Source organism: Lagenorhynchus albirostris, chromosome 2 (genome assembly GCF_949774975.1).
Source record: "Lagenorhynchus albirostris chromosome 2, mLagAlb1.1, whole genome shotgun sequence".
NCBI lineage: Eukaryota > Metazoa > Chordata > Mammalia > Artiodactyla > Delphinidae > Lagenorhynchus > Lagenorhynchus albirostris.
The window spans coordinates 14,012,585-14,040,149 of record NC_083096.1 but is presented as its reverse complement, the minus strand read 5'-3'; the positions used below and the strand labels follow the sequence as shown (position 1 = coordinate 14,040,149).

At 43.9% G+C, this 27,565-nt stretch overlaps 1 protein-coding gene across 1 annotated transcript in view; it reads left to right on the top strand.

Annotated features, from left to right (window-relative positions):
- Positions 1-27,565, top strand: part of USH2A (usherin) — a 737,336-nt gene that overhangs the window by 683,765 nt on the left and 26,006 nt on the right. The window contains exons 58-60 of the mRNA XM_060127145.1: positions 5,556-5,732; positions 7,125-7,208; positions 8,951-9,195. Of these exons, the coding sequence (XP_059983128.1) occupies positions 5,556-5,732; positions 7,125-7,208; positions 8,951-9,195 (506 nt within the window). The remainder of the gene's footprint in view (positions 1-5,555; positions 5,733-7,124; positions 7,209-8,950; positions 9,196-27,565) is intronic.

Here is a 27,565-nt window from a genome sequence, read left to right as displayed (position 1 = left end):
ACCATGAAGCCAGTCCTGCTTATAATCCCACCACACCCAGAGGCAACCACCATTAATATTTTGGCGTAATTCATTCCTTTAATCCCTTTTCTACGCAGAGTTGTTATTACATGGCTGAGATCATACTCTAATGAAAATTTCATAGTCTGCATTTTATACTTGACATTATTTTATTTGCATTTCCCATGGCATTAAAAACTCTTTAGCCACCAAGGTTAATGGCTATATAACATTCCAACCTATTAATAAATTGGGCATTTCAGTTGTTTCTAATATTTTCCTTTTATAAATGTGGTGAGAAAGTTTGTGAACAAATCTTTGTGTGAATGTCTGGTTATCTTCTTAAATGGCAACAAATGGAATTTACTACATCAGGAATTTTAAGGCTTTGCACACTTATTGCAAATTTGCTTTCCAGAAACATTATATCAGATTATAACCTCATCTTCGGTATTTGGCACTGACATTTTTAGAAGTAAGAGTTATGCACTCGTGAAAGTTCACTGCCTCATACGAAGACTTTAATGTACCTGAGCAGTAACATGGCAGGGTGTTCGCAAGAGGTCATTTTTAGAGAACACTTGCTCGTTCCTGGCACTGTTCAAGCATTTTACAAATAATCCTTACCACAAACCTATGAAGTTAAGTACTATTATTAACCAAATTTATAGGTGAGAAAACTGAGGCAGGGCTGTGGACTGTGCACTACAATTCCAGGATGCCATTCACATTGATTAGAATCTGAAGTGAGGCTCCTGGAGCTATATGATGAGCTAAAGCCAGAGCTTAAGTCCCTCCAGTTTCCACACCTAGAAGGTAGAAGTGTTACTCTAAGCTCAGGATCACCCAGCTCAGCAGTACCCTCGGTACTGCTGTGTTAACCTGGTCAACTCACCACCTACTTTCTGTAATAGAGATTTCAGACCTTCTCCACCCTCCTCAAACCTTCCACTCCTTCTCATCCCTTTCCCGCAAGCCTATACAATCCTCACCCACCTCTCCCTAGAGTCTTGGCAGAACCCCTTGCCTCGTAATTCACCAGGAAAGGAAATGTCATCAGTCAGTAATTTGCTCCCTTCCCACCCTAGACAGCCACGTGTCCTGCATCTGCATCATTCCCGCCAGGGACACGGCAGGAAGGGGTGGTCCTTCCATCTGAAATAAACCTGCCTCTTGTGCTTTGAGTACCACTTCCTTCACTACTATTCATCATTTTTCTATCCTTAATCTTCAGTGTATCACTGTTGCTTCTGTCTTTCTAATGTTAAAGCGAACAGACTCCATTTCCCCTCTGGTTCCTGCCCCAGCTCCTCCCCACAGAGCACAACTCTTCTAAAGAATGGTCTTCAAGTGCTTTCCCATTTTCTTTCTTCCCACATGTTCTTTAACTTCCTCCACACTGATTTCCACCTCATCCCTGTATGAAAATCTCTTCCTAACTTTGCCCTTGACCTCCACACTGATAATCCAGTGGGCTTTTGGGGGAACATTGGGGAACGTTGGGAACATTCAACGTGATTGAAGCCTCAATCCTTGGTAGAAAGTGGCTCTCCTTAGTTTTCATGACAAGTCTCTCCTGGGAAACCTGCGTCTTTGGATGTTCAGTGATAGTCAACTTTGTTGCTTGATCTTCCACCAACCAAGGTTTTGAAGCCTCAACCCTAAACTTTCTCTGCTCACACTTTCCCTTTTATCCCCTTCCTTGTTTTTTCCTCTCCTTCCCGCCTCACCTTTTCCCTCTTCAGCTGAGTTCATCTCCTCCAGGGCTTCAGTTCCGAAGGCTGACTCCCAAATGGCCACCTCCTCCCCGAGCTCCCTGCTTGAAATCCAGACGCTCACACCCAGCTTCCTTGCCTCCCTTTGAACTTCTCATAACCAGCTTGAGTTGGGCAGACCCCTGACAGAGGGCGCATCTTTCCCCTTGAATGTGCGCTTCCTTTGGCTCTCATTCTCTCCGTTTTATCTCCAGCACTGGGCAGAGTCTTAGATACCCAAAATGTGTTGTTTAGTGAGTGAGTGAACGCATCCAGAACGTCTCACGTTTACCATTGGCACCACGCAATCAGTGTCCTTTGTCACCCAAGCTATAATCAAAGCAAAGTGTAATCGTTCTTCATAACGTCTACTGCCTAATTGTGTAACCTCCTTTTACCTTTTTGCCTATTCCTCTCGGTATCCTCCCTTCACAAACCCATAAAGAACTGTGAGAAACACTTATTCCTGAAATGAAAGTGTAGTCAAATGAATTCTGACTTAATAAAAAATGCTACTCCATACAAGGAATGGGACAAAACACCACCACCAGCTTTGAGAAGCAATTACCGTTTACAGTACAGACTGTCCCTTATGTACAATGGTTTGACTTCACGATGGTGCCAAAGTGATACACATTCAGTAGAAACTATACTTCAAACTTTGAATATTGATCTTTGTCAGGCTAGCGATCTGTAGTATGATTCTCTCTCATGATGCTGAGGGCAGCTCCCCGTCAGCCATGCCATCAAAAGGGTAAACCACCAATACACTTACAACCATTCCATACCCGACACCCATTCTGTTTTTCACTTGCAGTACAGTTTGCAATAAATTATAGGAGATACTCAATCGTTCAGTGTAAAATAGACTTTGCATTAAATGCTTTCTGCCCAGTAGGCTAACGTGAGTGTTCTGAGCACGTTTAAGGTGGGCTAGGCTAAGCTATGATGTTTGGTAGCTTCTGTGTATTAAATGCATTTTCAACGTAGGATATTTTCAATTTATGATGGGCTTATCGGGCGTAACCCCATCCTAAGTCAAGGGAGATCTGTATATTTATAAGCCAATTTTTCTACTTGTTCCAGGTTTTGTGTGTGTATCGCCAGAAGGCCAGGCCAAAACAGCTATGTGAGGTTTGCAGGTTGTCACCAATTCTCTTTTTCAACGTGAAACTTAGTCATTGCCAGACATTTTCCCCTTATGCTGGATGAACAGATTTAAGATGTCCTGCCTTTCTATTCTTCCTTGACCTTGAAGAAGTGGCTGAAGGTTGCAGTAGCACTGAAGGAGAAAGCGTTCTCTTAATCTGTTTACTGGATCCACAGACATGGAAAAACACAATAGTGCACTGGCTGTTGTATGGGGCTTCAATACCATTTATGTTCCTTTTAACTCATTATACAAACTAGCAGAGAGAAAATGTGGATCGAAGAATACAAACCAGAAGATGCTTTGAAAATAGTATTTGCAATTTTATATAAACGTGATCAGAAAAGGGTCTAGAGAAGCATTAGCAACATATTCCGCCCCCTCTGCCTGAATTACACCTGCAGTGGAAGAGCAGAGGTGAGGTGTAAATGTTTAACGCCTGGCCTCCATGAAAGAAAAATGTCCTGACTTGAAGCGCTCACCAATTTCCATGGTGTAAAGTACTCCTGCTTGGCTGATCTCAAGTTGCCAACGTGACAGCACTGAACACAGAGTTGGGAAGAGATCGTGTACCATTATGTAATATTTCCACCATCCCGATACAATAGATTTAAACAGCATGAGAGCATAGATAATAAAAGGTAGTGAAATAATTAAGAAGTTACAAAGTTTTAATATTTATTACCTTTGTTTTAATATAATTTATTTAGGTTTATATGATTTAATTTTTAATAGTGGCTGGGTTTAATAACCAACTCACAAAATTCCTGAATATTTAACAATCAGGATGAACCCACTCACCACTGAAGGGCACCCATAAAGTGACTTAGTAAATCGTGCTCCTTTAAATACATGTGTACTGATTTTAACAAAAAAACACGGGCTTTGGCGTTAAGCAGGCCTGGGTTCAGATCCTTTGTCCCCTACCAGCTACTGACATTAAGCAGATTATTTGATCTCTCTAAACTTTAGTCTCCTCACATGGAAAATTAGGAACTCATTCTTACAAGATTGTTTTGAGGATTAAATAAAATAAAGTACATCAAGTACTTTATTGTACTTGCATTGTACTACTTTATTGGCATAGTAGCTGTTATCATTTTCTCAGTCTTCAAATCCGTTATTCCTGATTATTTTGATAGTTTGATCACTCTTTTTCCTCAGGAAGATCTCCAAATCCTGCAAGGCAAATAAAGCCCCTTCCTTTCTATTTCTGTACTGTTTACAAGCCTTCTCCTTGTCTGTACTGTTACGATGTAGGGGAGAAGTGGAAATCTACTGAAATTAAGTGACAGAGGGAAGCCACAGACAAATACAATCGTATGTTCCATTGTGATATTAGGCACAATTTGTGTTAAAAAATATATTTAAAGAGGGCTTGATAGCTCTTGTTTCAGTATTTGCAGAAAAATTTTCCTATAACTTTATGAAAATATCTTATTTTAAAAGATGAGAATCAAATTTGTCTTCATGGTTGAATCTTATGGTCACAAAAGCGTAATTATTCCTTATTTTGTTATATTTCCTCACATCAGCAACAGATGGATTTAATTTTTAGAGGAAAAAAGGATATCCAATTTATTTCTACCACTCACTTTTTTTTTCTTTTCTTAAAAGCCAATTTCATATATAGCTGGATCTTAATGCTCTTACAAATGTATTGATTATTTTGGAGAAAATGAGATCTCATGAAATAAATCTCTTCTGACTTGACAAGATGATACGGTATCCCTTCATTTGTTCCTACAAAAATGAGTCATTTAAAAGATGAGCCTCAGTTAAGGATTATTCTTCCTTTATTGTAGTAAGGAGTTGAAAAACGAAAAGTTCTCATGCCTGTTAAATGCACACAACGTTGCTTCTCTATCTGATACAATACTTAGGAGACCTGGGCTTGATTATATACTAATGTACTGTGCTATTGATTGATTAGTCAGGGCAATGAATTATTATACTCGAATTGCTATTTGCAAGGCTTTTTAACTATCTTAGAAAACAAACGAACGGCTCAAGAAAAAGCTTTAAAAATAAATGGGTGCCAAAAGAACATAATTCACCATCTAAGCAGTTTAGTTAGGAGAAAATAAAATATTAACTTCATCTAGTCCTTGGGGCTTTGTAGCAATAAATATTGATTTGATATGAAAAATAGCTATCCACTGTAGTTAATAGTGTTAAGGATACTTTACCTGTTAAAAGAAGGAAAATGCAACAAAATATAAGCTCCGGGGCTATGCTGATGAGCAGAACCATTGTATGTTAATAGTTGTATTTCATAAAACACCACTCTCCATTGATTTTTGTTTGGAAAGCAGGTGCGACATTGCTGAGAAAGCATTTCACATGCGTTCCCATGGTTTTCTTTTCACCCCCAAAGCCAGTTTTTTCCTTTAAGCGGTAAGGGAAATAGGAAGGGTTCCAGCAAGGACAAAAAAAAATGTGTGCTCATATTTTAAAATAAAAAGCACACTATTTTTAGAACTTAAAACCTTCTCCCACATATTTTTAGAACTTACAACCTTCTCCCACTTATTTTTAGAACTTAGAGACTTCTTCCACCTCTTTTTAGAACTTGCAACCTTCTCTCAACTATTTTTAGAACTAGAACCTTCGTCCAACTATTTTTAGAACTTACCTCCTTCTCCCAACAGTGCCCCAGTACCGTGCCCCTTTCTCGGTGGACAGCAATCTATCCGTGGTATGTGTGGACTGGAGTGGCTCCTTCCTGCTGAACGGGCGGCTGAAGGAGTTCGTCTTGACCGATGGAGGGCAGCGCGTGTACAGCGGCCTCGACACCACCCTCTACATCCCAAAGACCGCGGACAGAAGTGAGTTTCCCATTCCCATTTCTCAGGGCACGAGAAGCCGGGTTTCCCAGCTTTCCGAGATGCTCAATCTGATGATCTGAAAGGTGACCTCCGATGGTCATCATTAACACGTCCTGGGTTAAGTGGTCACTTCTCGTGGGAAAGCGACTGCCCGGCATCAATCAGGTTTTCCTGATGACGCTTCTGATGTGGTCCTCTGAGCACTGCCTCTGCTGACGTGAGGGTCCCCAGGAACAAGACCAGAGGGCAGGTTATGTGCCCTAGAGAAATAAAACCCACAGGCAAAGAGTATCCCAAAATAACACACTTTCAGGGACTTCGGAGACTCTCTCGATGCATCCACAGCCTCCAAAGAGAGCATAATCAGGCCATGACCATCCCCAAATCTTAGACCCTGAGTAAGGGCTCTCCTTAACCAACATCGGTATCTGTTCTTGAAACAACAACGCTCTTCCCTCTAAAACTGAATACTTTCTCCCTACTTCATTACATGTCCTTCTTCTGTTTGTCTTGTTTTTAAATTGAAATGAGAAAAAGCTTTGCAAGGTACTAAGTATCTTCTAATGATAAACATGGCCACAGGACCAATAGATGTGAGGCCCTTTTGGGCAATCTGGTCTTATACAGTGAATTCATTAGTGGTTGATTTTTTTTAGTTTCCTTGAAAATATGTACTATTTCTTTTCGCTAAAAGGGGCAGGTAAACAATGAGCTCCAGCATTGCATTCACAGCATTTGAAACTTATCGGTAACATTTTTACAACAATTCAGCTCCACATGTTCATGGTCACAGTTCTTGGTCACCTGGGCAGTTTGTTGGGATGGGGAGATGGCCTGAAAGTTGGGAAATACGGGTTCTACCCCTGGCCAGGCCTCTAATCATCTGTGTGACTTACAAGACTCACTTCCCTCAGGCTCCTGGCTACTGTAAGAGGTATTTAGACCATTTGATTTCCCAGATCCCTGTTGAGCCTTCCTGCTTAGTAGGAAACTCTGGGTTGCCTAGTGAAAGGAACACCTGTAAGTTTAAAGGAACAGGTTCAGATTATATGCATAACAAGATACATTCTGTGAATTAGCCTTTATTCTTCAGATAATTCTTTTCCTTTGCTATATAATCTCTAAACTTCTTTAGTTCTGTTACATATATATATGTTATTATATAGGTAACATATATGTAATAACATATATGTTATATACGTTATTACACTAATGATAGCTGTTTTTCTTGATAGTTTTTAAGTTAGAAATAAGTTTGCATAATAGGTAAAACCTCATAACTTGATGTGGAATCCTGTTTTCAGACTTCTTCATGCTATAATACATTGCTTTTCTGGAACTGTGCCCACTGTTTGTAGATGTTGAATAACTGACTCATTTACCTTTGTCTAGCTTTCTTTTTCCAGGTCATCTGCACTACAGATGAAGGAAGTGTTAAGACACCTTTGATTCAATATGATACCAGCACTGGATTTGGTAAACATTTAACTCAAATCCTATTTAGTGTAGTATCTACTCATTTTCCTAAAGAAACATGCATGTTTGTTTATACATATTTGTGTTTCTTTATGCATACATGTTTGTTTATACATATGTATCTATACATCTTCCATACACCATATGGAAGAAATTGTGTTAAGTGTTGTAAGAATTTTTTTAAGTCCTCTTGAAACTTACATTAGGCAAGGAGTTAGGGTAAACTCTTAAAATGCCAAATCATTGAATTGTAGATGCAGAGAGATATGACTAAAGTTCTCTCCTAACCACAAATTCTGTCAATCAAGAGCTATATGAATTTGTGCACCAAAAAAAGTGAATTTATAGAGAAAGCCAGAGGAAAGAGAAAATACTCTAATGCCAATTTGTGTTGATAATAACGATAATATTCCAGATTCAGAGTTAGGGTTAGCAAAGTGTAGCCCCCCTCTCATGGAGTTCAATTTTTAATTTTAGTCACCTTCTCTCCCTCCCTTAAACATCCTCACCCCAGTGCTAAATGCTTCCCCTTTAATCAACTTGCCCTGACAATGTGGGTGTGAAGGCCAAGCAGACCCATCCAGTCCTTGAGGGGCTGCAAAGGGGGAAGGCTGTCAAAAGAGTAGGCGTTTACAGCTGTGTCTGTCTTTCTTCCTCTTGGCCACGAGCACTGGCTTTAGAAGAGCAGCTCCCTGGCCCTCTGCTGCATGCCAGCCTGCATGGCGGCTGCGTGGATCCAGAGGCTTCTGAGCTGGTGCTAGCAAAAGGCTGGGATGGAGATGATCTCTGAGACTTTCTCCCACTCAGATTGCCAGGCCGACGGCGATTCCACAGCTTAACGCTGTTCTGCAGTGACCCCATAAGCCTTTCCGAGTCTGCCCCGCTCATTCCAGCTTTCCCACAACCACAGACTTGACAGTCCTGCTACTCCCCATCCTTCGATCCTTCATCCCTGGAAAGCCCTTACTTAGCACAGGGACTGGCACAGGGTAAATGCTCATTAAATGTGAGCTACGTCTATCAGCCTCATGTGCAGAGAATCACATCAACTGAACTCTTAACACCTGAATAGAAATCAAAGGTAAGTGGTCCCTTTGCTAAAGGATTTCCATCCCTAGGAAGCTCTCCCAGGGCATTTGAGTGATGACTTGCAGAGCTTTTGTTACTTAACAGAGAGGCCAGAGTACCAGAAGTACTATAAAGACCACATGTTAGTGAGCACAAGCTGTTAACATCCCAATGGAAGATGGTATCTCACGTCTCAAAATCCAGTTTGCAAGAAACTTCGCAGGAACAGGGCTGTTGCATGAAGTGAGGGAACCCTGGATCCACACAGCATTGACTGTGTATGTAATGGGGTTTCTGTAGCAATATTAGTCTGGGATCCAACCCTCACATGAGCCCAGAAAGGACTGCTCCCCAGGCACACAGCTGCGAAGTAGGCTTTTCCCAAGGTTACTTTGGTAACCCTCTTAAAAAATCCCCTCATCCCCCCTCCAACTGTATTTCCCGGGAGCGTGCCAAGGCAGCTGCAATTTCCAACCTGAGAGGTGTCAGCAAGGTCTCCCAAGGGCTGTAAAGTTCTCCTTACACCCACCGACCCACTGCACCATTTCCCCAGCCTGAACACAAGTGCAACAAAGCACTATACATGCCTTTCTAATTTATTAAACAACAGAGCAAGAAATCACAAAATTGCCTTCTGAAATAGCGTTTCCTTTTTCTGTCCCTGGGTTTTGCAGGCCTGGTGCTGACAACTCCTGGAGAAAAGAAAGGATCAGGGAACAAAAGCACGGAGTTCTACAGCGAGTTATGGTTCATAGTGTTAATGGCAATTCTGGGCTTGATCTTGTTGGCCATTTTTCTGTCCCTGATACTACAGAGAAAAATCCTCAAAGAACCATATATAAGAGAGAGGCCTCCTTTAGTGCCTCTTCCAAAGCGGATGTCTCCATTGAATGTATACCCACCAGGGGAAACCCATATGGTATGTCTCTAAAGGCGGCCTCATTTCTCTATCACTGGACTAAAATATTTGTTTGTATTTAGAAGGAAATATTTTCAGAGCCCTAGTAGCAAGGGACTAGATGACACGTATGTTTGGCTAAATGTGGAGACCAAGGGAGACTAACCCTAGAAGAGCATTCTCAACTTTGGCTGCACGTTAGAATCACCTGGTGCTATAGACTGAATATTTGTGTCCCCCCAAAATTCATGTGTTGAAACCCTAATCCCAAGTGTGATGGTATATGGGGGAAGGGCCTTTGGGAGGTAGTTAGGTCATGAGGGTGGAGCCCTCATGAATGGGATTAGTGCCCTTATAAAGAGACCCCCCAGGGAGCTCCCTTGTCCTTTCCACCATGTGAGGACGAGGAAGTGGGCCCACACCAGACACTCAATCTGCTGGTACCTTGATCTTGGACTTCCCAGCCTCCAGAATTTAAGAAATAAATTTCTGTTGCCTCTAGGTCACCCAGTCCATGGTATTCTGTTATAGCAGCCCTAACGGGCTAAGACATCTGGGAAAGTTTTTAAAATGCTGATACCTGGGCCTTATCCCAGAAATTCTGATTTCATTGGCCTTGGATGGGGCCTGGGGATTGGTATTCTTTTTTTAACTCCGAAAGTGATTCTAATGTGCACCAGGGGTGAGTATTTCTGCTTTGTAGTTGTAAGTCAGGGGATGGTGGAGGAGAGTTGTATATTGAAATCACCTGGAGAATTTATAGGTTATATTACTGTGTAACTTGGGGAATTAGAAATAAAAGGGGAGATAGGGAAGGACTTAAGTGCTAGCAGTCCTGGGTCTGTGCTTGACCCTGACACCCTGCACCAGTGCAGATGGATGACTCCTTCTGGCTCCAGACCACGGACCACCTACTGCCAAGATGGAGGTCAGCAAAGATCTGGGGGGTGAAGGTCACACGGAGGGTGACACAAGGCATCGCTGCACCAAGCACTCATTGAAGAGGTCAAAGATGACTGAGTCCCATGGTGCAGTCTGGCCTGGGGCTGTGTCTACCTGGGCAAGGAAAGGCTGTAATTTATAAATCCCCCAGGTACCAGTCTGCTCCCCAAACTGTGTGCCAAAATGCATCTGCCCAAGGGGACCCCTTTTCCCCAGTTTGCACAAAGGTTCTGTATGAGCTAGTGGCCACCCTGTGCAGCTGAAATTCTGATCACCAATTCCAATGTGTGGGGAGGCTTTCCACACCAACAGGCAATTCTCTGACACCAGCTGGGTGTCCTGCAGTTCAACTAAATTCTGACACTGTCTACCCAGAGATAGCATCAGATTCCACAGGGGAAGGGCTCAGTCCTACAAGACTCTTGTCCCCTCTGTGTCCCCTTCCCCGCCAACCTCAGACGCCAATCACAAGTCCAGATTGTCACCTGTGCTTCTGACCTACTGGCTACAGATTGGGGGTTCCAGTGACCAAATCCTTGGGTTTCTTAATTCGTTAACGAATTTAATGAACAGTAACGAATTTTAAATTTGTTAACATTTTCAAGATCACAAAGCATAAATTGAGTCCAGCTAAGTTTAAGTGCAGATTCTACTTGTACAGTCAGCCCTATATATCTACAGATTCCACACCCACAGACACAGAGGGCTGACCATGAGAACTGAGCATCCTCGGATTTTAGTACCCATGGGAGGGAGTCCTGGAGCCAAATCCCCTTGGATACCGAGGGACAGTTGTAATTATTGGCTTGCAAATCCTTTCATTCTCTGCAATACTAAACAAATAATGCAGTATCACCTCAACACTTAGCAATTAGTTTCTACTCACCGAGTGATTTAAATCGCCAAACTCTTATATTATGAAAATGCATCTCCAGATAGTATTAATGTGTGGGTATGATTATACTGTCCTTGGAGAAACATAAAGAATTTGGGTTTTGGTTTTTTTTTTAACTTTATTGAAGTATAGTTGATTTACAACGTTGTGTTAATTTCTGCTATAGAGCAAAGTGATTCAGTTATACATATATATATTCTTTTTCACATTTTTTCGATTGTGGTTTATCAAAAGATATTGAATAGAGTTCTCCTGCTGTACAGTAGGCACTTGTTGTTTATCCATCCTGTATACAATAGTTTGAATCTGCTAATCCCAAACTTCCAATCCTTACCTCCCTCATCGCCCTGCCCCTTGACAACCACAAGTCTGTTCTCTGTGTCCTTGAGTCTGTTTCTGTTTCGTAGATAAGTTCATTTGTGTCATATTTTAGATTCCATCATAAGTGATACCATATGATATTGTCTTTCTCTTTCTGACTTACTTTGCTTAGAGGTTAATCTCTAGGTCCACCCATATTGCTGCAAATGGCATTATTTCATTCTTGTTTATGGCTGAGTAATATTCTCTTATATAAATATAGCACTCTTCTTTATCCATGCATCTGTCAATGGACATGTAGGTTGTTTCCATGTTTGGGGTATTGTAAATAGTGCTTTTATGAACATTGGCGTGCATGTATCTTTTAGAATTAGAGTTTTGTCCTGATATATGCCCAGGAGTGGGATTGCTGGATCATATGGCAACTCTATTTTTAGTTTCTGAGGACCATCCATCCTGTTTTTTATAGTGGCTGCACTGATTTACATTCCCACCAACAGTGTAGGAGGGTTCCCTTTTCTATACTCGCCCTCCAGAACTTGTTATTTTTAGACTTTTTAATGATGACTAGTCTGTCCAGTGTGAGGTGGTACCTCACTGTAGTTTTGATTTGCATTTCTCAAATAATTAGCAATGTTGAGCATCTTTTCATATGCCTGTTGGACATGTGTATGTCTTCTTTGGAGAAATGTCTACTGAGGTCTTCAGCCCACTTCTCAGTTAGGTTGTCTGTTTTTTTTATTATTAAGTTGTATGACCTGTTTGTATATTTTGTAAATTAAGCCCTTATCATTTGCATCATTTGCAAATATTTTCTCCCAGTCCATAGCTTGTCTTTTCACTTTATTTATGGTTTCCTTTGCTATGCAAAAGCTTATAAGTTTGATTAGGTCTCAATTAGTGACTTTTTCCTTTTATTTTTTAAACATCTTTACTAGAGTATAATTGCTTTACAATGTTGTGTTAGTTTCTGCTGTATAACAAAGTGAATCAGCTATATGTATACATATATCCCCATATCCCCTCCCTCTCGAGTCTCCCTCCCACCCACCTTATCACACCTCTCTAAGTGGTCACAAAGCACCGAGCTGATCTCCCCATGTTATGCAGCTGCTTCCCACTAGCTACCTATTTTACATTTGGTAGTGTACATATGTCCATGCCACTCTCTCACTTCGTCCCAGATTACCCTTCCCCCTCCCCATGTCCTCAAGTCCATTCTCTATGTCTGTGTCTTATTCCTGTCCTGTACCTAGGTTCATCAGAAGCATATTTTTCTTTCTAGATTCCATATATATGTGTTAGCATACAGTATTTGTTTTTCTGACTTACTTCACTCTGTATGACAGACTCTAGGTCCATCCACCTCACTACAAATAACTCAATTTCATTTCTTTTTATGGCTGAGTAATATTCCATTGTATATACATGCCACATCTTCTTTATCCATTCATCTCTTGATGGACACTTAGGTTGCTTTCATGTCCTGGCTATTGAAATAGTGCTGAAATGAACATTGTGGTACATGACTCTTTTTGAATTATGGTTTTCTCTGGGTATATGCCCAGTAGTGGGATTGCTGGGTCATCTGGTAGTTCTATTTTTAGTTTTTTAAGGAACCTCCATACTGTTCTCCATAGTGGCTGTATCTATTTCCATTCCCACCAACTGTGCAAGAGGGTTCCCTTTTCTCCACACCCTCTCCAGCATTTATTGTTTGTAGATTTTTTGATGATGGCCATTCTGACCAGTGTGAGGAGACACCTCATTGTAGTTTTGATTTGCATTTCTCTAATGATTAATGATGTTGAGCATTCTTTCATGTGTTTGTTGGCAATCTGTATATCTTCTTTGGAGAAATGTCTCTTTAGGTCTTCTGCCCATTTTGGATTGGGTTGTTTGTTTTTTTCATATTGAGCTGCATGAGCTGTCTTCTGGATTTTAGAGATAAATCCTTTGTTAGTTGACTCATTTGCAAATATTTTCTCCCATTCTGAGGGTTGTCCCATTCTGAGGCCAGACACTATAAAACTCTTAGAGGAAAGCATAGGAAGAACACTCTTTGACATAAATCACAGCAAGATCCATTTTGTTTTAATTTTATTGCCCTGGGAGACTGACCTAAGAAAACGTTAGTACAATTTATGTCAGAGTATGTTTGGCTTCTGTTCTCTTCTAGGAGTTTTATGGTGTCATGTCTTATATTTAAGTCTTTAAGCCATTTTGAGTTTATTTTTGTGTATGGTGTGAGGGTGTGTTCTAACTTCATTGATTTTTATGCAGTTGTCCAACTTTCCCAACAGGACTTACTGAAGAGACGCTTTTTCCCATTGTATATTCTTGCTTCCTTTGTCAGAGGTTAATTGACCATAGGTGTGTGGGTTTATTTCTGGCCTCTCTATTCAGTTCCATTGATACCTATGTTTTTTTGTGCCAATACCATGGTATTTGATTACTTTAGCTTTGTAGTATTGTTCCAACAACCTACTCCTTGGGTTCAATTAATTTGCTAGAATAAGACACAGAACCCAGAGAAACATCTTACTTGCTGGATCACCAGTTTCTTCTAAAAGGATATAAATCAGAAACAGCTGTTAGAAGAGATGCACAGAACTACAGATGGGGGAAGGACGCAGAGCTTCCATGCCCTCTCTGATCACTCCACTTTCCCAAAATCTCCAGGTGTTCGGCAACCTGGAAGGTCTCTGAACGCCATTTTGGGGGGTTTTCTGGAGGCTTCATTACATAGACATGATTGACTAAATTATTGGCCACTGGTCATTGATTCAACCCCCATTCCTTCTCCCCTCCCTGGAGATCAGGGGGTTGGACTGAAATTTCCAACCCTCTAATCAGGGGGTTGGTTTCCCAGGCAACCAGTAGTCAACCTTAGGTGCAACCAAAAGTCACTTCATTAACATAACAAAAGACACCTGTGTCAGTCTAATCATTTAGGAAATCCTAAGGATTGTAGAAGCCCTGTACCAGAAATGGGATGAAGACCTCATATATATATTTCTCATTATAAATCAGTTATCACAGCAGCACCCAAATAGAGCACAGAAACCTGGTCAAACTGCTTAAGTTTCAATCCTTCAGAAAACAGAGTTGAGGGAACGCTAGCATTGTCCACAATCCATTTCTATTCAGTCTTCAAGGACACAGCAATGACAGAGGTCAAGGCCCTGATGAAGCTGCATTGTGGCCACGTAGCAGAATAGGTGGGGGCATGAGAGGGCAGCTGTTCCTCATAGACCCGTGGACTGTGGTGGATGCAGAGGCAGCTGGGGGAAAGTGACGGGGTGGCGGGGAAGCAAGGAAGGTGCCACCCACGTCCCTTAGCCTGGGCTCCCTCGCCATCCACATTCTCCCCCCTCCACTCTCCTGGCTCCGTCCTCCAAACCTCCTTCCTCTCTGAGCACATCAGGCGCCGCCTGCGGGGCAGCTGCTGAATGCAGGGCTGTTGAGTGGGCAGTTCAGGCGCTGGGGCCGTGTGCTTCTGTTCAGGGGAGGGCCCTGAGGAGGCTCTCACTGAGGGGCTGACTCTGCAGAACTTTCCCTTGTTGCAGAGTAACGTTCTCTCTCCGACTCTGACAAGGCCGTGCTCTTAGACAGAGGATGCACCACTGTTGGAGGGAAGTGCATGGAAGAGCCAGGCAGGCCGGAGAGGTCTGTTAGGTGATCTGGGAAATGAGTTAAATCAACCCTGGGGTGCATCGAGTGTGTGGAGAAGGTGGATGGGATCACCCGGGTTTATCAACAATGTAACATGATGTCCAGTTACAGGAAACTTACCCACAGAAGGGTAGCATCCAGGACTGGGTTCAGTGATCAGTTCTGTCCCTCCACCCATCCCTACAGCCCAGCCCCTCTGCCTCCCAGACCTTCCTGAGGAGGAATCCAGTTTTGCCCGTTTGGTTAGGTTAGTGATCAAGAAACGAGCAGCTCATCCCTGTGGGCAAGTTACACTCGATGGTTACGCTGCTTGGAGTTATCCTGAGTCTTGTTAAGCTCTGTTTTGTCAAAGTAAGACCCCTGACTATTGGTATCAGCATCACATGGGAGGCTGACCTGCGTCTCAGAGGAAGAAACCTGAGAGTCTGCCATTTCCAGCAACTTTGGGAAGGCTGATGCTCAGTGAAGTTTGAGAACAGCCCTGAATGAATGAAAAGATAACACAGTTGCTGTGAGCAGTGTGTACAGTCCGATGACCAATAAGACCCAGTTGGGGGTGGTGACTGCATGATTCCACTTAGATGAGGTTTTTAAATCGTCAAACTCAGGGAAGCAAAGACTAGAATGGTGGTTGCCAGGGGCTGTGGGAGGGGGAAATGGGGAGTTGATAATGAACAGGTGGAAAGCTTCAGTAATGCAAGATGAAGTTCTAGAACTCTGCTGTACCACATGGTCCTACAGAGAACAGTGCTGTATTGGAGAGAGGGTAGATCTCTTACTGCAAGACAATAAAATTAAATTAAAAAACAAACAGGTGAGACTGCTGATGAGTCCTTGCAGTCCTGACAGGATCCAGGCCCAGCCCCCTGTGGGCGGGGACATAGGCTTCAGCTGAGAGGAGCAGGCAGAGGAATTCAAACTCCCTCCTCCTCTCCTCCCCTGACCACCCCGGCAAAGCAGAGTGGCACCCACCTGATTGACCTCTGCCGAGGGGCCAGGACAGAGTGAGGAGGGGAAGGGGAGGGGGCCGGCTGGCTATGGGGGCTCTGGGCCCAGAGAATGGGCTGGTCATCAGAAGGGAGGGTGCTACTTGCAGGCCCTGGAGCATTCCCAGAAGTGAAATCTGGGGTACACCGGGGTGCCAGGCAGTGTTCCCCAGCCCACTGAATCAGTTTAACTCTACCCAGTGGACGAAAGTTCCTTACAAGCTTGCTTTTCTAAAACCTCTTTGAAACTAAACTGTTCTCACAGTGTTGGAGAACTGGATGATTATTAGCAAAGGTTAGTCAAACTAAAGAGAAGACACTTCGCATTAATAGAACAAAAGCAAGAGCTGATGCGGATGTCCGTGCGCTCTGGAACCTGCAGGTATGAATCTGAATAAGAGCAAGCTGCGTTCACCTGCTCTGTTTCCCAGGCTGACTTGCTTTTCCCTTGAGTAGGTCAATGCTAGCTACCCCTACAGCGCCCGCGCACATACACCCCCTCATCTGATAAGCCCTGCTTTCAGGGCTGCTGCAAACCTGTCCCAGGCACTCCTGTCCTCTGAACGGGTAAGATACTCTTTAACATCAGAGTCAAATTGGTAGAAGGCTTTTCAGCTCAACCTTGAACAGAGAAAAATGGGGCAGAGGTGCCAGAGAAAGGGAGAACTTTTTCTATTGTTTACTTCTAAATGTGTTAACATTGTCAAGATCACTCAGCGTAAATTGAGTCCAGCTAAGTTTAAGTGTAGGTTTTTGGGGGGGTTTTTTTGCGGTACGCGGGCCTCTCACTGTTGTGGCCTTTCCCGTTGCGGAGCACAGGCTCCGGACGCGCAGGCTCAGCGGCCATGGCTCACAGGCCCAGCCGCTCCGCGGCATGTGGGATCTTCCCAGACCAGGGCATGAACCCGTGTCCCCTGCATCGGCAGGCGGACTCTCAACCACTGCGCCATCTGGGAAGCCCCATGTAGACTTTTTAATGATGGCCATTCTGACCAGTGTTAGGTGGTACTTCATTGTAGTTTTGCTTACCATTTCTCTAATAACTAGTGAATATGAGCATGTTTTCATGTGACTCTTCGCCAGCCGTATGTCTTCTTTGGGGATATGTCTATTTAGGTCTTCTGCCCATCTTTCAATTGGGTTATTTTATTTATTTAATTATTATTATTATTATTGTGTGTGTGTGTGTGTGTGCTGCATTGTGCGGCTTGCAGGATTTTAGTTCCCTGACCAGGGATTGAAATTGGGCCACGGCAGTGAAAGCCTCAGTCCTAACCCCTGGACCACCAGGGAAGTTCTGGGGTTGTTTTTTCTCACTGAGTTGTATGAGCTGTTTGTACATTTTAGAAATTAAACCCTTATCGGTCGCATCATTTGCAAATATTTTCTCTGAGACTGTAGGTTGTCTTTCTGTTTGGTTTATGGTTTCATTTGCTCTGCAAAAGCTTATAAGTTTGATTGGGTCCCATTTGTTTACTTTTGCTTTTATTTCTATTGCCTTGGGAGACTGACCTAAAAAAAATCAGTATTATTTATGATTTTAGGTCAGAAAATGCTTTGCCTTTGTTCCCTTCTAGGAGTTTTTTGGTGTCGCGTCTTATATTTAAGTCTTTAAGCCATTTTGAGTTTATTTTTGTGTATGGTGTGAGGGTGTGTTCTAACTTCATTGATTTTTATGCAGTTTTCCAACTTTCCCAACAGGACTTACTGAAGAGATGCCTTTTCCCATTATATATTCTTGCTTCCTTTGTCAGAGGTTAATTGACCATAGGTGTGTGGGTTTATTTCTGGCCTCTCTATTCAGTTCCATTGATACCTATGTTTTTTTGTGCCAATACCATGGTATTTGATTACTTTAGCTTTGTAGTATTTTTCCAACAACCTACTCCTTGGGTTCAATTAATTTGCTAGAATAAGACACAGAACCCAGAGAAACATCTTACTTGCTGGATCACCAGTTTCTTCTAAAAGGATATAAATCAGAAACAGCTGTTAGAAGAGATGCACAGAACTACAGATGGGGGAAGGACGCAGAGCTTCCATGCCCTCTCTGATCACTCCACTTTCCCAAAATCTCCAGGTGTTCAGCAACCTGGAAGGTCTCTGAACGCCATTTTGGGGGGTTTTCTGGAGGCTTCATTACATAGACATGATTGACTAAATTATTGGCCACTGGTCATTGATTCAACCCCCATTCCTTCTCCCCTCCCTGGAGATCAGGGGGTTGGACTGAAATTTCCAACCCTCTAATCAGGGGGTTGGTTTCCCAGGCAACCAGTAGTCAACCTTAGGTGCAACCAAAAGTCACTTCATTAACATAACAAGACACCTGTGTCAGTCTAATCATTTAGGAAATCCTTAGGATTGTAGAAGCCCTGTACCAGAAACGGGATGAAGACCTCATATATATATTTCTCATTATAAATCAGTTATCACAGCAGCACCCAGATAATGCACACAAACCTGGTCAAACTGCTTAAGTTTCAATCCTTCAGAAAACAGAGATGAGGGAACGCTAGCATTGTCCACCTTCCATATCTCTTCAGTCTTCAAGGACACAGCAATGACAGAGGTCAATGCCCTGATGAAGCTGTATTGTGGCCAAGGAGCAGAATAGGTGGGGGCATGAGAGGGCAACTGTTCCTCATAGATCCATGGACTGTGGTGGATGCAGAGGCAGCTGGGGGAAAGTGACGTGGTGGCGGGGAAGCAAGGAAGGTGCCACCCACGTCCCTTAGCCTGGGCTCCCTCGCCATCCACATCCCCCCCTTCCACTCTCCTGGCTCCATCCTCCAAACCTCCTTCCTCTCTGAGCACATCAGGCGCCGCCTGCGGGGCAGCTGCTGAATGCAGGGCTGTTGAGTGGGCAGTTCAGGCGCTGGGGCCGTGTGCTTCTGTTCAGGGGAGGGCCCTGAGGAGGCTCTCACTGAGGGGCTGACTCTGCAGAACTTTCCCTTGTTGCAGAGTAACGTTCTCTCTCCGACGAGGCCATGCTCTTAGACGATGCACCACTGTTGGAGGGAAGTGCATGGAAGAGCCAGGCAGGCCGGAGAGGTCTGTTAGGTGATCTGGGAAATGAGTTAAATCAACCCTGGGGTGCATCGAGTGTGTGGAGAAGGTGGATGGGATCACCCGGGTTTATCAACAATGTAACATGATGTCCAGTTACAGGAAACTTACCCACAGAAGGGTAGCATCCAGGACTGGGTTCAGTGATCAGTTCTGTCCCTCCACCCATCCCTACAGCCCAGCCCCTCTGCCTCCCAGACCTTCCTGAGGAGGAATCCAGTTTTGCCCGTTTGGTTAGGTTAGTGATCAAGAAACGAGCAGCTCATCCCTGTGGGCAAGTTACACTCGATGGTTACGCTGCTTGGAGTTATCCTGAGTCTTGTTAAGCTCTGTTTTGTCAAAGTAAGACCCCTGACTATTGGTATCAGCATCACATGGGAGGCTGACCTGCGTCTCAGAGGAAGAAACCTGAGAGTCTGCCATTTCCAGCAACTTTGGGAAGGCTGATGCTCAGTGAAGTTTGAGAACAGCCCTGAATGAATGAAAAGATAACACAGTTGCTGTGAGCAGTGTGTACAGTCCGATGACCAATAAGACCCAGTTGGGGGTGGTGACTGCATGATTCCACTTAGATGAGGTTTTTAAATCGTCAAACTCAGGGAAGCAAAGACTAGAATGGTGGTTGCCAGGGGCTGTGGGAGGGGGAAATGGGGAGTTGATAATGAACAGGTGGAAAGCTTCAGTAATGCAAGATGAAGTTCTAGAACTCTGCTGTACCACATGGTCCTACAGAGAACAGTGCTGTATTGGAGAGAGGGTAGATCTCTTACTGCAAGACAATAAAATTAAATTAAAAAACAAACAGGTGAGACTGCTGATGAGTCCTTGCAGTCCTGACAGGATCCAGGCCCAGCCCCCTGTGGGCGGGGACATAGGCTTCAGCTGAGAGGAGCAGGCAGAGGAATTCAAACTCCCTCCTCCTCTCCTCCCCTGACCACCCCTGCAAAGCAGAGTGGCACCCACCTGATTGACCTCTGCCGAGGGGCCAGGACAGAGTGAGGAGGGGAAGGGGAGGGGGCCGGCTGGCTATGGGGGCTCTGGGCCCAGAGAAGGGGCTGGTCATCAGAAGGGAGGGTGCTACTTGCAGGCCCTGGAGCATTCCCAGAAGTGAAATCTGGGGTACACCGGGGTGCCAGGCAGTGTTCCCCAACCCATTGAATCAGTTTAACTCTACCCAGTGGACGAAAGTTCCTTACAAGCTTGCTTTTCTAAAACCTCTTTGAAACTAAACTGTTCTCACAGTGTTGGAGAACTGGATGATTATTAGCAAAGGTTAGTCAAACCAAAGAGAAGAGACACTTCGCATTAATAGAACAAAAGCAAGAGCTGATGCGGATGTCCGTGCGCTCTGGAACCTGCAGGTATGAATCTGAATAAGAGCAAGCTGCGTTCACCTGCTCTGTTTCCCAGGCTGACTTGCTTTTCCCTTGAGTAGGTCAATGCTAGCTACCCCTACAGCGCACGCGCACACACACACCCCCCTCATCTGACAAGCCCTGCTTTCAGGGCTGCTGCAAACCTGTCCCAGGCACTCCTGTCCTCTGAACAGGTAAGATACTCTTTAACATCAGAGACAAATTGGTAGAAGGCTTTTCAACTCAGCTTTGAACAGAGAGAAATGGGGCAGAGGTGCCCGAGAAAGGGAGAACTTTTTCTATTGTTTACTTCTAAATGTGTTAACATTTTCAAGATCACTCAGCAGAAATTGAGTCCAGCTAAGTTTAAGTGTAGGTTTTACTTGTACAGTCAGCCCTATGAGTCTACATGTTCCACACACAGACACAGAAGGCTGATTATGGGACTGGAGCATCTTTGGATTCTGGTACCCATGGCGGGGTCCTGCAGCCAAACCCCCTTGGATACCGAGAGACAATTGTAACATAATTACTGGCTTGCAGATCCTTCCATTCTCTGCAATACTAAGCAAATAATGCAGTGTTACCGTGGTACTAAGCACTTAGTTTCTACTCACCGATTAGTTTAAATTGCAGAACTCTATATATATGAAAATGCATCTGCAGATAGTATATTAATGTGTGGGTATGATTATGCTATTCTTGGAGAAACACAAAGAATTTGTTTTCGTGGTTTTTTTAAATTTTCTTGAAGTAGAGTTGATTCATCATGTTGTGTTCATTTCTGCTGTACAGCAAAGTGAATCAGTTTTATACACACACACACACACACATTTTTTTATATTCATTTCCATACTGGCTTATCTGAGGATATTGAATATAGTTCCCTGTGCTATAGAGTAGGGCCTTGTTGTTTATTCATCACATATAAAATAGTTTGCATCTGCTAATCCCAAACTCCCCATCCATCCCTCCCCCACGCCCCTTCCCATTGGCAACCACAAGTCTGTTCTCTATGTCTGTGAGTCTGTTTCTGTTTTGTATATAGATGCATTTGTTTTGTATTTTAGATTCCCTCATAAGTGATATTTGTCTTTCACTTTTTGACTTACTTCACTTAGTATGATGATCTCTCGACCCATCCATGTTGCTGCAAATGGCATTATTTTATTCTTTATTATGGCTGAGTAATATTCCATTGTGTAAATATACCACTACTTCCTTATCCACACATCTGTCCAGGGACATTTAGGTTGTTTCCATGTCTTGGATATTGTACATAGTGCTGCTGTGAACATTGTGGTGCATGTATCTTTTCGAATTAGAGTTTTGTCTGGATATATGCCCTGGAACAGGATTGCTAGATCATATAGCAAGTCTATTTTCAGTTTTCTGAGGAACTCCGTAGTGTTTTCCATAGTGGCTGCACCAACTGATATTCCCACCATGAATGTAGGAGGGTTCCCTTCTCTCCACACCCCCTCCAGCAGTTGTTATTTGTAGACTTTTTAATGATGGCCATTCTGACCAGTGTTAGGTGGTACTTCATTGTATTTTTGATTACCATTTCTCTAATAACTAGTGAATATGAGCATCTTTTCATGTGCCTCTTGGCCAGCCGTATGTCTTCTTTGGAGATATGTCTGTTTAGGTCTTCTGCCCATCTTTCAATTGGGTTGTTCTATTTTTATTTATTTAATTATTATTATTGTGTGTGTGTGTATGTGCGCTGCATTGTGCAGCTTGCAGGATTTTAGTTCCCTGACCAGGGATTGAAATTGGGCCATGGCAGTGAAAGCCCCAGTCCTAACCCCTGGACCACCAGGGAAGTTCTGGGGTTGTTTGTTTTTTCTCACTGAGTTGTATGAGCTGTTTGTACATTTTAGAAATTAAACCCTTATTGGTCGCATGATTTGCAAATATTTTCTCCGAGACTGTAGGTTGTCTTTCTGTTTGGTTTATGGTTTCATTTGCTCTGCAAAAGCTTATAAGTTTGATTAGGTCCCATTTGTTTATTTTTGCTTTTATTTCTATTGCCTTGGGAGACTGACCTAAAAAAAATCAGTATTATTTATGATTTTAGGTCAGAAAATGCTTTGCCTTTGTTCCCTTCTAGGAGTTTTTTGGTGTCGCGTCTTATATTTAAGTCTTTAAGCCATTTTGAGTTTATTTTTGTGTGTGCTGTGAGGGTGTATTCTAACTTCATTGATTTTTATGCAGTTTTCCAACTTGCCCAACAGGACTTACTGAAGAGACGCTTTTTCCCATTATATATTCTTGCTTCCTTTGTCAGAGGTTAATTGACCATAGGTGTGTGGGTTTATTTCTGGCCTCTCTATTCATTTCCATTGATGCCTATGTCTCTTTGTGCCAATACCATGCTATTTGATTACTGTAGCTTTGTAGTATTTTTCCAACAACCTACTCCTTGGGTTCAATTAATTTGCTAGTACAAGTCACAGAACCCAGAGAAACATTTTACTTGCTGGATCACCAGTTTCTTCTAAAAGGATATAAATCAGAAACAGCTGTTAGAAGAGATGCACAGAACTACAGATGGGGGAAGGACGCAGAGCTTCCATGCCCTTTCTGATCACTCCACTCTCCCAAAATCTCCAGGTGTTCGGCAACCTGGAAGCTCTCTGAACGCCATTTTGGGGGGTTTTCCGGAGGCTTCATTACATAGACATGATTGACTAAATTATTGGTCACTGGTCATTGATTCTACCCCATTCCTTCTCCCCTCCCTGGAGATCAGGAGGTTGGACTGAAATTTCCAACCCTCTAATCAGGAGGTTGGTTTCCCAGGCAACCAGTAGTCAACCTTAGGTGCAACCAAAAGTCACTTCATTAACATAACAAGACACCTGTGTCAGTCTAATCATCTAGGAAATCCTAAGGATTTTAAAAGCCCTGTACCAGAAACGAGATGAAGACCTCATATATATATTTCTCATTATAAATCAGTTATCACAGCAGCACCCAGATAAAGCACAGAAACCTGGGCAAACTGCTTAAATTTCAATCCTTCAGAAAACAGAGATGAGGGAACGCTAGCATTGTCCACCTTCCATATCTCTTCAGTCTTCAAGGACACAGCAATGACAGAGGTCAATGCCCTGATGAAGCTGTATTGTGGCCAAGGAGCAGAATAGGTGGGGGCATGAGAGGGCAGCTGTTCCTCATAGACCCGTGGACTGTGGTGGATGCAGAGGCAGCTGGGGGAAAGTGACGGGGTGGCGGGGAAGCAAGGAAGGTGCCACCCACGTCCCTTAGCCTGGGCTCCCTCGCCATCCACATTCTCCCCCCTCCACTCTCCTGGCTCCGTCCTCCAAACCTCCTTCCTCTCTGAGCACATCAGGCGCCGCCTGCGGGGCAGCTGCTGAATGCAGGGCTGTTGAGTGGGCAGTTCAGGCGCTGGGGCCGTGTGCTTCTGTTCAGGGGAGGGCCCTGAGGAGGCTCTCACTGAGGGGCTGACTCTGCAGAACTTTCCCTTGTTGCAGAGTAACGTTCTCTCTCCGACTCTGACAAGGCCGTGCTCTTAGACAGAGGATGCACCACTGTTGGAGGGAAGTGCATGGAAGAGCCAGGCAGGCCGGAGAGGTCTGTTAGGTGATCTGGGAAATGAGTTAAATAAACCCTGGGGTGCATCGAGTGTGTGGAGAAGGTGGATGGGATCACCCGGGTTTATCGACTCTGTAACATGATGTCCAGTTACAGGAAACTTACCCACAGAAGGGTAGCATCCAGGACTGGGTTCAGTGATCAGTTCTGTCCCTCCACCCATCCCTACAGCCCAGCCCCTCTGCCTCCCAGACCTTCCTGAGGAGGAATCCAGTTTTGCCCGTTTGGTTAGGTTAGTGATCAAGAAACGAGCAGCTCATCCCTGTGGGCAAGTTACACTCGATGGTTACGCTGCTTGGAGTTATCCTGAGTCTTGTTAAGCTCTGTTTTGTCAAAGTAAGACCCCTGAATATTGGTATCAGCATCACATGGGAGGCTGACCTGCGTCTCAGAGGAAGAAACCTGAGAGTCTGCCATTTCCAGCAACCTTGGGAAGGCTGATGCTCAGTGAAGTTTGAGAATAGCCCTGAATGAATGAAAAGATAACACAGTTGCTGTGAGCAGTGTGTACAGTCCAATGACCAATAAGACCCAGTTGGGGGTGGTGACTGCATGATTCCACTTAGATGAGGTTTTTAAATCGTCAAACTCAGGGAAGCAAAGACTAGAATGGTGGTTGCCAGGGGCTGTGGGAGGGGGAAATGGGGAGTTGATAATGAACAGGTGGAAAGCTTCAGTAATGCAAGATGAAGTTCTAGAACTCTGCTGTACCACATGGTCCTACAGAGAACAGTGCTGTATTGGAGAGAGGGTAGATCTCTTACTGCAAGACAATAAAATTAAATTAAAAAACAAACAGGTGAGACTGCTGATGAGTCCTTGCAGTCCTGACAGGATCCAGGCCCAGCCCCCTGTGGGCGGGGACATAGGCTTCAGCTGAGAGGAGCAGGCAGAGGAATTCAAACTCCCTCCTCCTCTCCTCCCCTGACCACCCCTGCAAAGCAGAGTGGCACCCACCTGATTGACCTCTGCCGAGGGGCCAGGACAGAGTGAGGAGGGGAAGGGGAGGGGGCCGGCTGGCTATGGGGGCTCTGGGCCCAGAGAAGGGGCTGGTCATCAGAAGGGAGGGTGCTACTTGCAGGCCCTGGAGCATTCCCAGAAGTGAAATCTGGGGTACACCGGGGTGCCAGGCAGTGTTCCCCAACCCATTGAATCAGTTTAACTCTACCCAGTGGACAAAAGTTCCTTACAAGCTTGCTTTTCTAAAACCTCTTTGAAACTAAACTGTTCTCACAGTGATGGAGAACTGGATGATTATTAGCAAAGGTTAGTCAAACCGAAGAGAAGACACTTTGCATTAATAGAACAAAAGCAAGAGCTGATGCGGATGTCCGTGCGCTCTGGAACCTGCAGGTATGAATCTGAATAAGAGCAAGCTGCGTTCACCTGCTCTGTTTCCCAGGCTGACTTGCTTTTCCCTTGAGTAGGTCAATGCTAGCTACCCCTACAGCGCCCGCGCACACACACCCCCTCATCTGACAAGCGCTGGTTTCAGGGCTGCTGCAAACCTGTCCCAGGCACTCCTGTCCTCTGAACGGGTAAGATACTCTTTAACATCAGAGTCAAATTGGTAGAAGGCTTTTCAGCTCAACCTTGAACAGAGAGAAATGGGGCAGAGGTGCCCGAGAAAGGGAAAACTTTTTCTATTTAATTCAAAATGTGTTAACATTGTCAAGATCACTCAGCGTAAATTGAGTCCAGCTAAGTTTAAGTGTAGGTTTTGGGTTTTTTTTTTTTTTTTGCGGCACGCGCGTCTCTCACTGTTGTGGCCTCTCCCATTGCGGAGCACAGGCTCCAGACGCGCAGACTCAGCGGCCATGGCTCACGGGCCCAGCTGCTCCACGGCATGTGGGATCTTCCCGGACCGGGGCACGAACCCACGTCCCCTGCATCGGCAGGCGGACTCTCAACCACTGCACCACCAGGGAAGCCCTAAGTGTAGGTTTGAACAGAGAAAAATAGGGCAGAGGTGCCAGAGAAGGGGAGAACTTTTTCTATCGTTTAATTCTAAATGTGTTAACATTTTCAAGATCACTCAGCAGATATTGAGTCCAGCTAAGTTTAAGTGTAGGTTTTACTTGTACAGTCAGCCCTATGAGTCTACACGTTCCACACCCACAGACGCAGAAGGCTGATTATGGGACTGGAGCATCTTTGGATTCTGGTACCCATGGCGGGGTCCCGCAGCCAAACCCCCTTGGATACCGAGAGACAATTGTAATTACTGGCTTGCAGATCCTTTCATTCTCTGCAGTACTAAGGAAATAATGCAGTGTTACCGTGGTACTAAGCACTTAGTTTCTACTCACCGATTAGTTTAAATTGCAGAACTCTATATATATGAAAATGCATCTCCAGATAGCATATTAATGTGTGGATATGATTATGCTATTCTTGGAGAAACACAAAGAATTTGTTTTCGTGGGTTTTTTTAATTTTCTTGAAGTAGAGTTGATTCATCGTGTTGTGTTCATTTCTGCTGTACAGCAAAGTGATTCAGTTTTATACACACACACACACACACACACACACACTTTTTTTATATTCATTTCCATACTGGCTTATCTGAGGATATTGAATATAGTTCCCTGTGCTATAGAGTAGGGCCTTGTTGTTTATTCATCACATATAAAATAGTTTGCATCTGCTAATCCCAAACTCCCCATCCATCCCTCCCCCACGCCCCTTCCCATTGGCAACCACAAGTCTGTCCTCTATGTCTGTGAGTCTGTTTCTGTTTTGTATATAGATGCATTTGTTTTGTATTTTAGATTCCATCATAAGTGATATTTGTCTTTCACTTTTTGACTTACTTCACTTAGTATGATGATCTCTCGACCCATCCATGTTGCTGCAAATGGCATTATTTTATTCTTTATTATGGCTGAGTAATATTCCATTGTATAAATATACCACATCTTCCTTATCCACACATCTGTCCAGGGACATTTAGGTTGTTTCCATGTCTTGGATATTGTACATAGTGCTGCTGTGAACATTGTGGTGCATGTATCTTTTCGAATTAGAGTTTTGTCTGGATATATGCCCTGGAACAGGATTGCTAGATCATATAGCAACTCTATTTTCAGTTTTTTGAGGAACCTCCATAGTGTTTTCCATAGTGGCTGCACCAACTGACATTCCCACCAAGAATGTAGGAGGGTTCCCTTCTCTCCACACCCCCTCCAGCAGTTGTTATTTGTAGACTTTTTTTTTTTTTTTTTTTTTTTGGTACGCCGGCCTCCCACTGTTGTGGCCTCTCCCGTTGCGGAGCACAGGCTCTGGACGCACAGACTCAGCGGCCATGGCTCACAGGCCCAGCCGCTCCGTGGCATGTGGGATCTTCCGGGACCGGGACACAAACCCGCGTCCTCTGCATCGGCAGGCGGACTCTCAACCACTGCGCCATCAGGGAAGCCCCATGTAGACTTTTTAATGATGGCCATTCTGACCAGTGTTAGGTGGTACTTCATTGTAGTTTTGCTTACCATTTCTCTAATAACTAGTGAATATGAGCATCTTTT